A 14,252-nucleotide genomic window follows, 5' to 3' on the forward strand; every position below is an offset into this window, starting at 1 on the left:
GCTCTGGGGAGACCTTATAGCAGCCTTCCAGTACCTAAAGGGGGCTACAGGAAAGATGGGGAGGGACTCTATCAGGGGGTGTAGGGATAGTGTTACCCTGAACAAAAGGCCTTGATCAGAGTTGCTTAAATTATATGTGCTTGGTACCCATGGGAAAGAATGTATTGTTTACTGGGAATCACAGGCTGAAAAACTGTCTCTCATTGCACATTGCAGGCCCCATCAAATGCTTCTCATGGCACCCAAGGACGCATAGTATGTCTTATTGTCTATACAAATGCTTCTTGTCAAATACGAGGACAAGTTGGATGCATCAGATGGGTCAGTCTGTTCTTCAAACCATCAACAATGATTAGTAAGGAACTTGTAATCAAGAGCTACCGTCCTTCAAGAGGAGAAACATCCTGGCACATGGAAACTTGTTAAAATTGTTTTACGTGTATAAGAACCCTGCCCAAACTTTGAGCTTGTGCAGAAAACTAGAAACCCACTGTAACTTTAAATTGGAGCAAGCATGTTACTAACCAAAGAGGGATAGAAGGGATAAGTAAATAACCAATAATCACTACAGTAAACGTGTAATCATGTAGTTTGGAGCGTATAAAAACTTTGAAGTTCTTTTGAGTGGTGCTTGATTTGTGGATGTTTTCCTCCTAGCACCCTGCGCAGAATAAAGCAGTATCTCCTCTAAACTGATCTTGGTTTTCAGTCTTTTAGGTAACAACAGGACAAGGGGTAATGGTTTTAAGCTGAAAGAGGGTAGATTTAGATTAGACATCAGGAAGAAATTCTTTACTGTGAGGGTGGTGAGACACTGGCACAGGTTGCCCAGAGAAGCTGTGGCTGCCCCCTCCCTGGCAGTGTCCAAGGCCAGGTTGGACGGGGCTTTGAGCAACCTGGTCTAGTGGAAGGTGTCCCTGCCCATGGCAGGGGGGTTGGAACTAGGTGATCTTTAAGGTCCCTTCCAACCCAAACCATTGTGTGATTCAATAAAGTGCTGGAAGAGGAACCAATGGTAAAAGGCTAGTATTTTTTCACTAAAGATATGGTGTACCACCGAGTTGACAGACCACAGACCAGAAAGGGCTGAAGATGCTTTAGATATTTATTAAAGTAGAAGGAATTTGGGAAACTTTTTATTCAGTATTGGTCTACTTGGTGTAAGCTTCTGAATAAAAGCGCATTTTTACAGTTAAAACTGCTTATCCCCCTACCCTAGTCACATAAGCAGTTAATCAAGTTGCTTGCACAATCTTCTATAAAATAAAATGATTCAAACAGACAGACATACATTTAAAAGCAGCACTGTCAACCCTGATGTATTTATACAGCTGTGCTCTATTGTTTCACCTGTTCTTTTTGCCCATCCACAATATACAACTATGGCATTATAATGGCAACTGACGGACTCTACTGATCTGCTGTGGTATTACAATGGCAACTGATCAGTCTGCCTTCAGCCTTTCTTTCTCTTGCACCTCAAAGCTTCCTCAGACGTAGCTGGGACAGCTCCTATGAAGATACAGAACACAGGTCTTCACATGGTAAGAGGTTTCACTTCACAAAAGCTGCAAGCAGAGATTCAATATCCTGAACTACTTTAGAGGTTTCTTCCAAAGCCTTCAAGACGCATGCTTCACTGATTCCTTCCAGCTCACTCCCTTTTTTTGTTCTTCTGGCAGTAATACCAGATGGATTGGTTTTTACAGCAGATGTCCTTTCCAGAACATTGCTATTATCCAATAAAACTAGTGTTACTTTGTTAAGAAAAAATATCAAACTCTTCCTCCTAATGAGAAACATACTTCTCCATATTTGTATTCATCATGCTGGACTGCAAAGTCTCACATTTCATAGCATGGTAATTACATAAAGCTAAAAAATAAAAAACTGTATTACTTAAAATATTTACAACATTTACAGAAAATATCTTTAACTAAGGCTTCAATTTATTTTACTTTAAAAAGAAAACTATCTGATGTCACACTGCACAGTTTAACAGCATGCACTTTTCATACTAATAAAATTGAACTGTGGCTTAAAGACAATTATAGAGTGGCTTTAAGCGCATGCAGCGCAGCACACTTTCTGGAGCTGGCTGAACACAATGGAACAATACTGAGGTAGTTGATAAACAGAAAGGTATTGTACTGCAAAAGCAAGCCCAAAGGCAACTGCATCATCCCGCTTTCAGGAACAGATCAGCAGATGAGTGCTAGCAAAACTAATTCAGTACCCATTAAAGGGCTTCCTTTTTTGGTCATTTTTTATTTTAGTTTGTACTCTGCCACTGTTATTGTTTCTGGTGCTGTGATGCAGAAGTCGGACAAGATAAATGATAAAAATGATAAATAAGAAAACAGAAAATGACAATTTTAAGAAGTGGTAAGACAGTAAAAGAAGGTGATAACAGGATAGAGAGCCTCTGATGATCTAAAATGCAGATTTGAATATGCAGATGAACAACAGAAATGAAAAATCGTTACAGCTTTCAAAAGGATACAGTTAAATCTCTGTATTTTTTCGAGCTCAGCATCAGCAGACCTGTCCAAGAAAATAACATTACATGAAGGTTCTCAAATGTATTTTCTACTTCAGATTTTAATTTTTAATAGTTTGCAGCAATACTGAAAGTTAGAAGAGCAAAATCCAAGTGAAAAAAATGCTTTATTTTTGTCTTTCATACCACTAGTCAATGGCTGCCATTTGACAATCATTCGTGTTTCCAAAAATCAGGGCTCTGCACTAAGAATAGTCTCTTTGCTGTATATATGTATATAATTTTCATTTCATCAGCTACTGAATTGGCTACAGTTTGAATAACAACTGCAAATGTAATTTATTTCAATTAACACATTTTTAATACCTGAATTTGTTTGTGTATGATGTCAGTAGACATTTAGTCAGTAGCATGTATTAAAAAGGACAAATACATTAGCAAGAGATACAAGTGTGATTTAGCAGTTCAAAGCACTATTTTGAGCTGCTTGATGTTCTGTTAAAAGACACCTTTCTTACCCTAGTTTCTCTTTTTCACCTTGCAAGATACTATCTCTGTAAAATTAATCCTCCTTTGGCAAAGTCAATGTAATTCTGATTTTTAAGTAAGGCAGGCAGAAGTGCAATGAAACAAGCTTCACCTAGAACTCAATTTATCTAACATTTTAAACACAGAAAGAAAAACATGAAACCACACAAAATAAATGGACTTACAATTTTCATTTTTGACCCTTACGAATGAAATGTAGTCTATAAAATTCACAGTTTATAGTCTTTTTCAGTTTTATTTTCAACATTATCTTTAGTCAATTATTTAGGATAAAGATGAATACCAATTTTCTTCAGTTACAGAGTGTGCAGTATATTCAGGAATCTCCCTCCTTTTGTTCAAACTTCTGCACCATTCTATTGCTGTTCTGATGTACCTATGTTAACATGAAAATTCACAAGAAGTCGTTATTTATATAAGAAATACACTGTATTAATTCAAGCAAAAAACTGAAGGTATTAAGCAGTACACCTGGATCTGAAAAAAAAGGAGTGATTCAAAATCTAGTTTTTTCTCTAAGTTTCCTTGCCATTATTTGATTCCCACATTTTGTCTAGAATCTCCTTCATATTTAAATCCATGCAGTTATAGAAAATTATAACAAAGCTGTATGATTAGTAATGAATGGTGTACAAATGTTAGTTTTTATCTGTGAATATCTGCTTGCTAAAATGCAGCACAGTAAGCTTCCGATGACTGCCATAATGAGGCTGTAATTAGAGCAAGCAGATTACAGAAAGCAAGCTGCAGGCAGAGGTCAATACCTGTAATAAAGCAAAAAACTGGATGAAGTGCTATCCAGTTCTAGGTACCAGCTCTATATAGGACAAAGTTGTTTTTTTTTTCTTGTCCACTGATGTAAGTGCCAAGTTGCAGCTCTAGTTATTTTTCTAAAAAGACATTACTTAACAGTTGTCATTAAATGACAGTATGGAGCGGTCCCAAGTCATACAGCTCCTCAATCTTTCCCACATGTAAGATGGAGCTTTTATCATTACGTGTTTGGTTCCCTCCCCCAATATATTTTCAGTAAATACCATTTTCTTCATGTGTGTTAAAAGGATTTGTACAGAATTCTTTTATATTTAACAATTTAAATTGTTTCAATTACTTATACCTTTCATAGATTCCAGGATGACTTATTTTTATTAGCTGCTGTACCCCATCAGGAGTAGTTAACTTACACCAGCCTACATCTTCATTTACCTTTGAAGAAAAAAAATTACAAGCATTAATCTTCTGCTGCAGTCTGGGAAAAAAAAAAGCAAGTATAATACACCAATTTAAGAGTTAATTTTCTATGAACATTTCACTTCAAACATTTAAAAGCCTGTGTTATGCTAAGGATAGAATTTGATATAGTCTGCTATGACAAACGCACAGGGAAAAAAAAGAACACCTGGCATGGCCCCAACACCTGTTTTGTGCTATTCAAGAATAAATTATTTCTAAAACCGTGTAGAAATGTTTCCAAACTTGAGGATTTTTCAGTTCTTCTTGCTTATATCATGAGTGAGTACAGAAATTTGAGCTAGCTCACACCAGGAAGTTATACTGCATCTTTTGACACACTAGCTATCATATTTATATTGTTTATAGAGATATCCTCAGACACTTTAACATCTCTTGTTTCTTGTCACCTTAATACGTAAAGACACAGAAGACAAAAGTCCCAGCAGTCAACCTTGAATCCCACACTCACATGATTTTCTTTGTACTGCCATTTTGCAAAACCCAACATAATCCACATTACCTAGATTTAAAAATGTCTATGGAATACCACAAGAGCACAGTTACTTTTCCGAGTAATTCTTCACTATCCATTTTCTCAATTATAGGTAATTTGAAATAAAAAACAAATACTCCCTCCTTCGATCAATGTGAGTGACTTCTTAAAAGGATAAAGTCTTATTTGCCTCTTTAGCATCAGTTATGCACTAAAATACTCTTCCTCCTCACTTCTGACTAAAATACTGTCAATACATTAACAGTGGCATTTGCAGATAATTCCTATTTTCACTTAGACTGCTATACAAGCTCAAGAGTAAGCCACAGCAGTGAACTCCTGTGAGTTACAAATCTCTCAAAAGACTTCAGTTCGTATTTTATAGGTATAAAAACTTTTGTTTGGTTTCCTCATTAGTTTCCTAGTAACACTTTTTATGAAGAGTTTTAAGAATGGTTATTCCTCTAACTCATGAGTTACCTGGATCATACTACAGGAAGAGCTGAAATCCCAGACCATATTCAAGGTCATCCCATCCCAAAAAGCAGCATGGACTTTATGATCTGAGTACACAACGAGTCTTCCCGTGTAGGGAATAACCTTTTCATACAGCAAAATCGGCAACATTTCTCGTCCATCTGTCTCAGGTACCTAGAATCAAACAAATATATTTAAAGCTTGCGGAAAGGTTATTTACATCATTACAGCTGTTTCTATCTCTCCCAGATTTTCAATTTACTTATTTTTTCAGACCACAGCCAGCTCTCTCTATCACGCAATTGCTTTCTGTTTCACAAATATACCTTTACACTGCATGCTTTTGGTTCCCGAATATATACCTTCTGATCTTTGAGGATATACTCACCATTCTTCCCTCCAGATTAGGTCCTATTCCCTATAGCCTGTATAATAATTCTTGTAACACTGAAAGATTTATACTTTTTCAGCTACATACCATTTTCCAGCAGCAGAGATAACAGTTATGAGTTAATGATAGTTTAGCCTTGTAGCAGTACTGAAGTATTCTGAGGAGAAAAAAACAAAGTATTAAGCATTTCATACTTACTATGTCTTCTAAACAGTTGCAACCTTTATTCTGTAAGTTTATAGCATCCTCAGTGATAATATAAATTCCTTTAATTTTTATACTTGATGTCATAATAACTATTATGTGTAATTTCAACTACTGTCCTTTCAAAGCCAGAGGAATTAATGTAACAAAGATAAAGTAAAGTTACTTGGTTGCCTGAGTAATAATGGAGGATATAGAGTATGGGGTTCCTGGTACATCAGGAGGTAGGCTGTTTACCGAATACATCTTTTCTTCTCTCTGCAGTAAAGAGCAGAAAGGAGATGAGTTATTTACAGGTACTGTAGCATGAAAACAGTACTAAGAGCTTGCAAGATAGGAAATTTCTGACCTCCCACAAAGCAACTATAATCACATTTAAATCACATTTAAATTTGTCCCAGAACACAGGTAAGTATCTCATTGAAAGTAAAAACCTGCAGTCATACCCTTTAAGTCTATTTCAGTTTCCACGCACGAAGTATGGACCAGGAAGTTCTTTTATCAGAGGGTAGACTGCAGTTCATTACCAAAGGTTAGGTTTGAAGGATATAAAGTTGACCCTTAATTCTGCTTTAAAAATACAAAACACTGCATAAGCACTTCAGAGGATCTCTACTGTGGGGAAACTTAACAACAGACAGACACAGAGAGGCAAAATTGTTTCTCTGGCACTGAGCAGCTGATCTGTGACAAAGCCAGAACAGAACCTGTATCTTCTATGTTCCATCTCCATGTAGTAAGAAAGAAAACACTTCCAAGTACATAAAGAGTAAACTCTAATCAATATATTAAAGAATAAACTTCTCCTTCTAAATTAGTGAGAAATGGTTATTGTAGAATCTTACTGCAGTACAGACTTGAGCTTGTGAAATAAATGTTACAATGAGTAAGATTTTTCTTATTGTGTCTACAATTTACAGAAATACATGCTGAAACAGAAGGAATAATCTCGGTTTTTGTATGATTGATTGCTTGATTCTGACATGATAGTAATTACCAATGTAGGGACTTTAACTACAGACCACATAGCCAAATTTCTTAAAACTAAGAAAACTGCTAACTTGAAGGAATTTGGAACATATTTTTAAAAAGTTCTATACCTTTTTTATTCCCTTTTGGATTGCATAATGTATGAAATAGTTTCCCAAAAATGCTCCCTCTGACTTCAAAAATGAGTCATCACCAGGATAAATTTCTGTGATGTTTGTCCTACCATGGATAAATCTGAGAGAAATAAGAAGATTTTTAACAAGTATTTAAAATGTTGTGTCACTCAACAAGCAAAACAGGTTAGTATACTTGAAGTAGGGAGAAACGTATTTTCAACACAACTCTTACATGAAGAACTTTTGCCTGTTTCACAAACAGCAGATTGTACCAATTATTTCTTTTAACATAAAAGACCAGCGTTACCAGGCTCTTTGTTTGCATGTGTGCATGGGGGATGGGAGTTAAAGGAGCTACGGAAAGCGTTTTCATGTTGAGGTAAACATCTCACAAGAGCTGCTCATTTCACTGTCCACAAAATATCGTGGTTCTAAAGAGAAAAATCCAGTTTTCTGAGTGAACCAGCCCTACCTAGAATACACAGAGAACTCTCAGACTGAACAATTCCTGAACAACCTGAAGGTCTTCATTTCCACTGCAGCTATTTGTCTTTCAATAAAATCAATGAACTTTTACTTGTGATCATACAGTATCTTGAAGACTAAAACCCATTTAATGACCCAATTCTGCAACTCTGTGGTTAGATGCCTGGACTTGGCTAATGGGATTTACAAGACTAAGTATGGCTACTCACCATACTTCCAAAGAAATGGGGTATGGTACTGAAGAGCTGCTAAATATTTTGCTCAGATGAGATGAAAATTTAGGAACTACACCGAGAAAAATTAAGAGCACTGGGCAAAAAGATTAAAACTTTAAAGACTGATTATGCTTGTATCAAAAACTTTTAGATGCTGATAGCAACTGTAGCATTTTCAAAGTCTGTGTAACAGATTTGAAAGGGCTATTTAAAAAAAAGTTTTGGTTTTTTTTTTTTTAAACCATATGGACAAGGTGATTTGCCAGGAAAACCCACGGTTTAGCTGCCTGCAACATGCAAATTATGTAGGTCACCAAGACAAATATTTCTAAAGCATGACATCTTCAGCATCAAAAGGAACAATGTAATTTGCAAAGAAACCAAGCACCGTAATTGGCAGTGAAGTCTGTGGAAGCTCCAGCTGTCCAGCAAACCTTTAAGAAATCAGATAATCAGATCACTTCTTTAAAAGCCTTAAACGTGATTCCAGATTGTTTATTTCAGACATACCCACTTTCAGACCTGGAAATATACTGTATTAGAAATCTGAAGTCCAGTGAACAAACAGGAGAAATTAACAGACTCTTACATGAAGATTGTGTACAGTTTCTCAAAGCGTGAGAAAGGGACAAAGCAAGACATTTGATCTTAAAGCTTAATTCCCATACAAATGAGGTCTTCCAAAGATGAAACACGTGACCTCCTACATACCTATAAAACACACCCTGGCACCATACAATTTGAATTAGCTGAGGGCATGAATACTCTTCAGTATTTTGATTCTGAAAGAAGTCACAGAAAGTCCACCTGTATAAAACACAATAAAAGCTTTAGTAAGTTTGAAGGTCGGGGTTTTTTTTTTGTGTGCAGGTAATCACTTCTGTAGCAAGAACAGATGCATGCACACCTATTCAAATGAAAAGAAGCCACATTTTTCAGGGCGCTCTGATTCTTTAGTTATCCACATTAGTTACCAAATTGGTTTTCTCAAACCTGCAAACATATTTTTTTATTTTTAGTGGTGCTGACAGAGAATGTATGTCGCTGGCCCACCTGAGAAGTACCATCTTCTCAAAACCAAAAAAAACCCAAACCAACACAAAACCTGTGTTCTTTTTTTAGTATTCACTTTTTCATTTTCATATTTATACAGCATGTCAGAAAATAAAATTTGTTTTTCTGTGGAGTAATTACTATATAGTCATTACAGTAGGATACAGAATGTTGGTTTTACAAATTTCATGTTTCAAGAAGTTTCTGGAAAAAAAAAGAACATGACAGTAATTTTTAAATTTTTTATAGCTAGAATTCAGTTATTTTCCTAGAGGTTGAAGCACCAAATTGCAGAATTGTAAAACATATGTTAAAATCTACAAAGTAAACAGCTTCAATTACCTGTGTAAATGTGGTGCTCTGCAGCTGAGTGGCAAAGCTGTAGGCAAATGAGAAACTGCTTCACGTGTTTCGGAGTCTATTAAAACATCGGCTTCTATAGATGTGTGGTTGTTTTTCTCACACGTCTTCCTTATATTCTTAACAGTATGTAAGTTATAGCACATTAGTGCCAACGACAAAGGGTATTTCCATTCTTCTGGGTAAGAGGAAACAGACCAACGCTGTGTAACCCATGTATATTCAGAAGAACAATTTGTGTGGAACAAAGGGACTCCATCTCTGCCTTTTTGGTCCTTTGGTTTGGTTGGTTCATTCTTGTTATTCTCTAGTCTTGTTTGTTTTGACGACGTTTCTGCAACAGAACTTTTCCTTGATTTTTCGTGTTGATCTCCAGTTTGATAGTTGCTGTTCTTTTGAGAGGAGTGCAAGGATGCTGCAGATGACTGGCTGACTTTGCATAAGAACTCCACTGTAAATTCCTGCTGCAATTCTGACAGGTAAAGGTGAGCATAACCATCTACTGACGAGATCCTCACACTGCCATTGTCTATACATCTTGTCAGATCAGCCGTAGCAGGGTCAGGCCATCTAATTTCTAAGACATCGCTGAAAAGAATCTAATACAACAAAAAGGATTGGAATGTGTGGCAAGATAATAATTACCTGCTTCCCAGAAACTACAATGGAGGATTTACATTTAAAAGAACTCAGTCCCTCTGCAAGGACATATGGAAAGAAACTTCATTCAAGAGGAAGCAAGATATCTAACCTTCATACCTGCTTTCTCCTGTTCTAACAGAGTTCTATCTAGCAATAATGTTTTAATTTAATATGCATTCATAAACTAGTAAGATACACGACCAACTGACAAGGCACAGTAGATATTTGTGCTTCCACCTGCTTCTTAAGAAACCCTGAAGAGAAAGACTAAATTATCTTGATTATATCAGTTGATTTCATGCAAAGCCCACATTAAAACTGTGTACTGTGTACATTAAAAACCCACGTGCTCTGAAATCTTCTCTTTATTTACAAAATCAAAATAAGCCTGTAAAATGGCATGTAACATGTACTTATGTGTTCTTATCAAAACAGAAATTTATTGAAAATGTTTTGCAGCTAGGTGGGTAATCTTACTTAATACTGCAGCAACGCAGTTTAAGTTACATAGCTATAGCTGGGACGTGGATAAAACATATTTCTGAAGAAGAATTTAAAATTTAATAAAGATTTCAAACTTTTACAATACCACATTTGGAAAGTCTCAGAAGAATAGCCTCATCTTACTGCTGTTATATTCAAGTACAGATTGTTGCTTCAATTAGCACTTTTGTTCAAAACAAACAAAAAACATTCTCATAGCATACGCCCTTGTGCTACCCCTTCTACAAAAATGAAGCAGATGATTCTCAACTAATTACTCCAAACAAGCACTACATCTACCTCAAACCCCAGATTAAAGCGTTGCCCATAGAGATGTAGTTACAGTTTAGAAAATGCACTAATCACCTTCTGAAACCAGAAATACTCAAGACAGGGAAAGCCTTTCTAGCCATCTGCAGAAGCTCTTCCTAAAATAAGGTATTTTCCTTTGTACTGTCCTTACACCTGATCACTACACAGAAAATATCTTTCGTCTGCTTTCAGCTGAAGACTCCAGGTAATATGTGAAAGAAATTTAGCAAACGAGTATTCACAGTCCTCATCATTTGTTTTATCTCAATTTAACCAGCTTTGTCTCATTTGACTGATCTTTAATCAAATATGTTTCAGCCCCAATCACAATTTGGCCCAGCACTGGAAAAGCCTGCAGTCCAATAAAAATGAAACATAGCAGCACTAGTGTATTAGTAAGGTGGGAAAGTCTGCTGAAGGCATTTGGGGTGATAAAGATGAAAATTTACCATAAAAAATTGCAAAAGGACCATAAACAAAAATAATCAAGTGACCAGACAGTAAGACTAAAAATAAAAAAAATTCAGTGAAGACAAATGTAATGTAATATAAATGGGGAAAGCATTCTTAACTAAGATGTGTATGTATAAAAGCATGGGCTCTGACTACCATCACACGATTAAGATCTTGATGTTATGATTGACAGTCCCATGAAAACATACTCTATGCTCAGCAGCAGTTTAAGCAGTGTTATCAAATGTTTGAAAATTCTAGGAAAGGAACAAGAACAAACAGAAGATAGAACCACACCACTGAACATACTCATGGTTAACCTGCATTCTGAATACTATTTGCAGTTCTGAACAGGCCACACCACCGACAAGAACCCCCTTGTCAAGCTGCCATGTGGATGGTTAGTGTGGCCAAAGCAGAGCCTAAGAAAACTGATATATTAGGTTGTTTTGAGTTCAAGCACAAAGTAATACAGTATAACTGTAGAAGTGTTTTTGTACCCAGTGGCCTGTCACTGCTAGTAACAGGCCACAGGCCTTAGGCTAACTGTGGCTTAAGCTAACTGTGCAAAGCCCCCAGCTGGCCTCTTAGGGTCATTACCAAATTGTTATGAGAACATGCTGACTGAACTGGAGCTTGGTAACTGATACCTCCTTAAAATATACTGCTGAAGTGTGGGAAATAGCAAAGGCCTGGAAAATATGGCACTGGTTGAAAATAGAGAACTGTAAACTGATAGTAAACTACTGAACAAGTACAATCTCAGGAACTACAAAAAGACTGCTTTAAGAAAAGCAGCTGCTAGTAAATGGAGGGGGGGATTAAAAAAAAAAAAAAAGGAAGAAAAAAAGCGCCAATCAAAAGGTACTTGCTGTGGCCTGGGAAGGTTATCCCTCAACATCCTCAAACAGGCAGTCACAGTGGGAGCTGTGTTAGAAACTGTCTAGAAACCCAGCCATCTACCAGAAGAACAAGATCCTGGCCTTGGGGGAGCGCTACGCACTAGTGCTAAGGACAGAGCATCAGCCCTGTACTGCCATACCTTGCAGTCATATACAGCATGGGTGTGAAGGAATGACTGATGCTGAGTACGTTGTGATACTGACTGACAGTGTTTTCAGCAACTGAAAATCAGCATGAAGTGTGTCACTAATGATCAGTCTAAAAAGTTTTAAAACTTAAAACTTGCCTGATTTATCAGTCATCTTAAGACTCCCACCGCAGTGCGCACACACCTGCACGCATTCAGTGGGAACGCCAGAGGGAAGCCAATGAGGAGTAAAGCTCCTACAAACGGTAAATGGGGTCTCTCAATGGACCTTCAGTCTGACCTGGAGTAGCCGTTCCCATAGAGTGACACAGTGACCCAGCCCTCTCGCAGGGCCCCGTAACAGACTCACTGTCCTGGTTTTGGCTGGGATAGAGCTAGTTTTTCTTCTTAGTAGCTAGAACAGTGCAGCGTTTTGGATTCAGTATGGGATTCTGTACGAGAAGATTGTTGATAATACACTGATATTTTCAGTCATTGCTAGGAGATTAAGGATTTTTCAATTTCCTATGACCTGCTAGCGTGCAGATACACAAGGAGCTGGGAGGGAGCACAGCCAGAGCAAATGGACCCAAACTGGCCAATAGAATATTCCATGTCGTGTAACACCCAGCTCAGTATAGAGGACGGTTGGCTCAGATGCTGGGTGTCTCACTTCCAGGATTACAGTTTTGGGATTTTCTCTTCTCTGAGATTGCTAGCTGGGAACAGGCTGGGCATTGGTTGGTTGGTAAGCACTGTGCATTACCTGTTTGTATTTTCTATTATTATATTTTATTTCAATTATTAAGCTGTTTTTATCTTAACCTATGAGTCTCCTTACCTTTATCCCTCCAACTTTCTCCCCAGCCCCTGGGTGGGGGAGGGTGAGCGAGCAGCTCTGTGGCGCTTGGCTGCTGGCTGGGTTTAAAGCACGACACTCACACAGGTAATTCCATGGGGAAACAATGGGATTCTGAACCTGACAGCCTCTTGGAAAACACTGTCCTATTTCACCAAGTCTTCCCTGAAAGTTTTCACATGCAGAAAAGTGATGATATATAAAACCACTCGTTCTAGACGTACAAAATCCTAGGTTTTAGTCTTAGCAAGAGCAAATGAACCCTTTAGTGTCTGGCTACAAAAGATATGCATAAATTGAGGGCAAAGTGACAGTTAAAACTGTAATTTAAAATGGCAGTATTCTAATCAAGCTGACAAATGTATTAGCCGAACTGTACTCTGCAGATCTTCAAGGCCTGTACTCATGCAAATACATGTAAGTTACACAAACCCTCTCTCAGACTACGGGGGAAGTTTATTTTACAAAAGCATTACATGTGTGACTCTCACCTTTTTTCTTTCTGGAGGTATGACACTTGAAGGTAAGTACGGGCGAGAAGAAAACTTGTTTCGGAAATCTAGAGCTCGCAGAAGTTGTTCCTATTGAAGTGCAAAGAAAAGCAAAAGAGCACAACGCTGTCACATCACGTGTTCCTCTGTGCAGTGGTAACACTTTAAGCTGATTTCACCCTCTTTTCTGCAGCAGAGGCTCCATTTTACACACAGGAGCAACGATTTCGTTCTGGCGGGCCAGGGCCCCCCCGCCGGCGCCGCCTGACGAGAACGCGGCGGGCGCTCGCTCCCCGCCCCGCTCCCAGCGGCAGCGCCGGCTTCTCCCTCCAGGCGGCCCCCTCGGGCCCGCGGCTGACGGCGGGCACGGCCCCCCCCGCCCTCCCCGCCCCCCCCGGGCCCGGCAGCGCCCGCCCGCCGCCTACCCTGTGGGCGCTGACGGCGAAGGCCACCCGGTGGCGGACGGTCTCCGTCCGCTGCAGAGGGTGGGCGGCGGCGGGGAGCGCCGCTTCGAACAGGTACTCGGAGCCGCAGGGGGCCAGGAGCAAGCGAGACCCCCCCGCGTAGTGCACCTCCACCGCGCCGCCCTCGTACAGCACCGCCAGGCGCTCCGCCGCCATCCCCGCCCAAGGCCCCGGCCGGCCCCCGCCGCCGCCAGGCGGGAAGCGCGGGGCGGAGCGGGGCGGGCGGGCTCCCTCCCCCTCGCCCGGCCGTACCTCTGCCTGGCGAATTTACCTCACCCTCCTGCTGGCAGGGAACAGGGAGAAAATGCGGCCTGATTTATATACATGTTTGTAAAACAAGCTGGATGGAAATACCCTGTCTTTTTACTTTTAGCTGCTGGAAACAGGGATGTCTTTTTTTGCTGCTCCAGAAATGAAAATCAGCACTACAAAGGCCTAGACTATAGAAAAA

At 39.0% G+C, this 14,252-nt stretch overlaps 1 protein-coding gene across 1 annotated transcript; it reads right to left on the reverse strand.

Annotated features, from left to right (window-relative positions):
• Positions 1-1,087: 1,087 nt before the first annotated feature.
• On the reverse strand, positions 1,088-13,989 carry CZH5orf34 (chromosome Z C5orf34 homolog). Its single transcript, XM_074813095.1, has 12 exons — positions 13,763-13,989; positions 13,338-13,427; positions 9,050-9,666; positions 8,366-8,461; positions 6,948-7,071; positions 6,014-6,105; positions 5,731-5,800; positions 5,256-5,426; positions 4,167-4,255; positions 3,333-3,425; positions 2,504-2,544; positions 1,088-1,748 (listed from the first exon to the last, which is right to left on the reverse strand). The coding sequence occupies exons 1-12, from the start codon at positions 13,955-13,957 to the stop codon at positions 1,555-1,557; spliced, it is 1,872 nt and encodes a 623-aa protein (XP_074669196.1). The 5' UTR covers positions 13,958-13,989; the 3' UTR covers positions 1,088-1,554.
• Positions 13,990-14,252: the final 263 nt, after the last annotated feature.

This window comes from Strix aluco, chromosome Z (assembly GCF_031877795.1).
Source record: "Strix aluco isolate bStrAlu1 chromosome Z, bStrAlu1.hap1, whole genome shotgun sequence".
Lineage (NCBI taxonomy): Eukaryota > Metazoa > Chordata > Aves > Strigiformes > Strigidae > Strix > Strix aluco.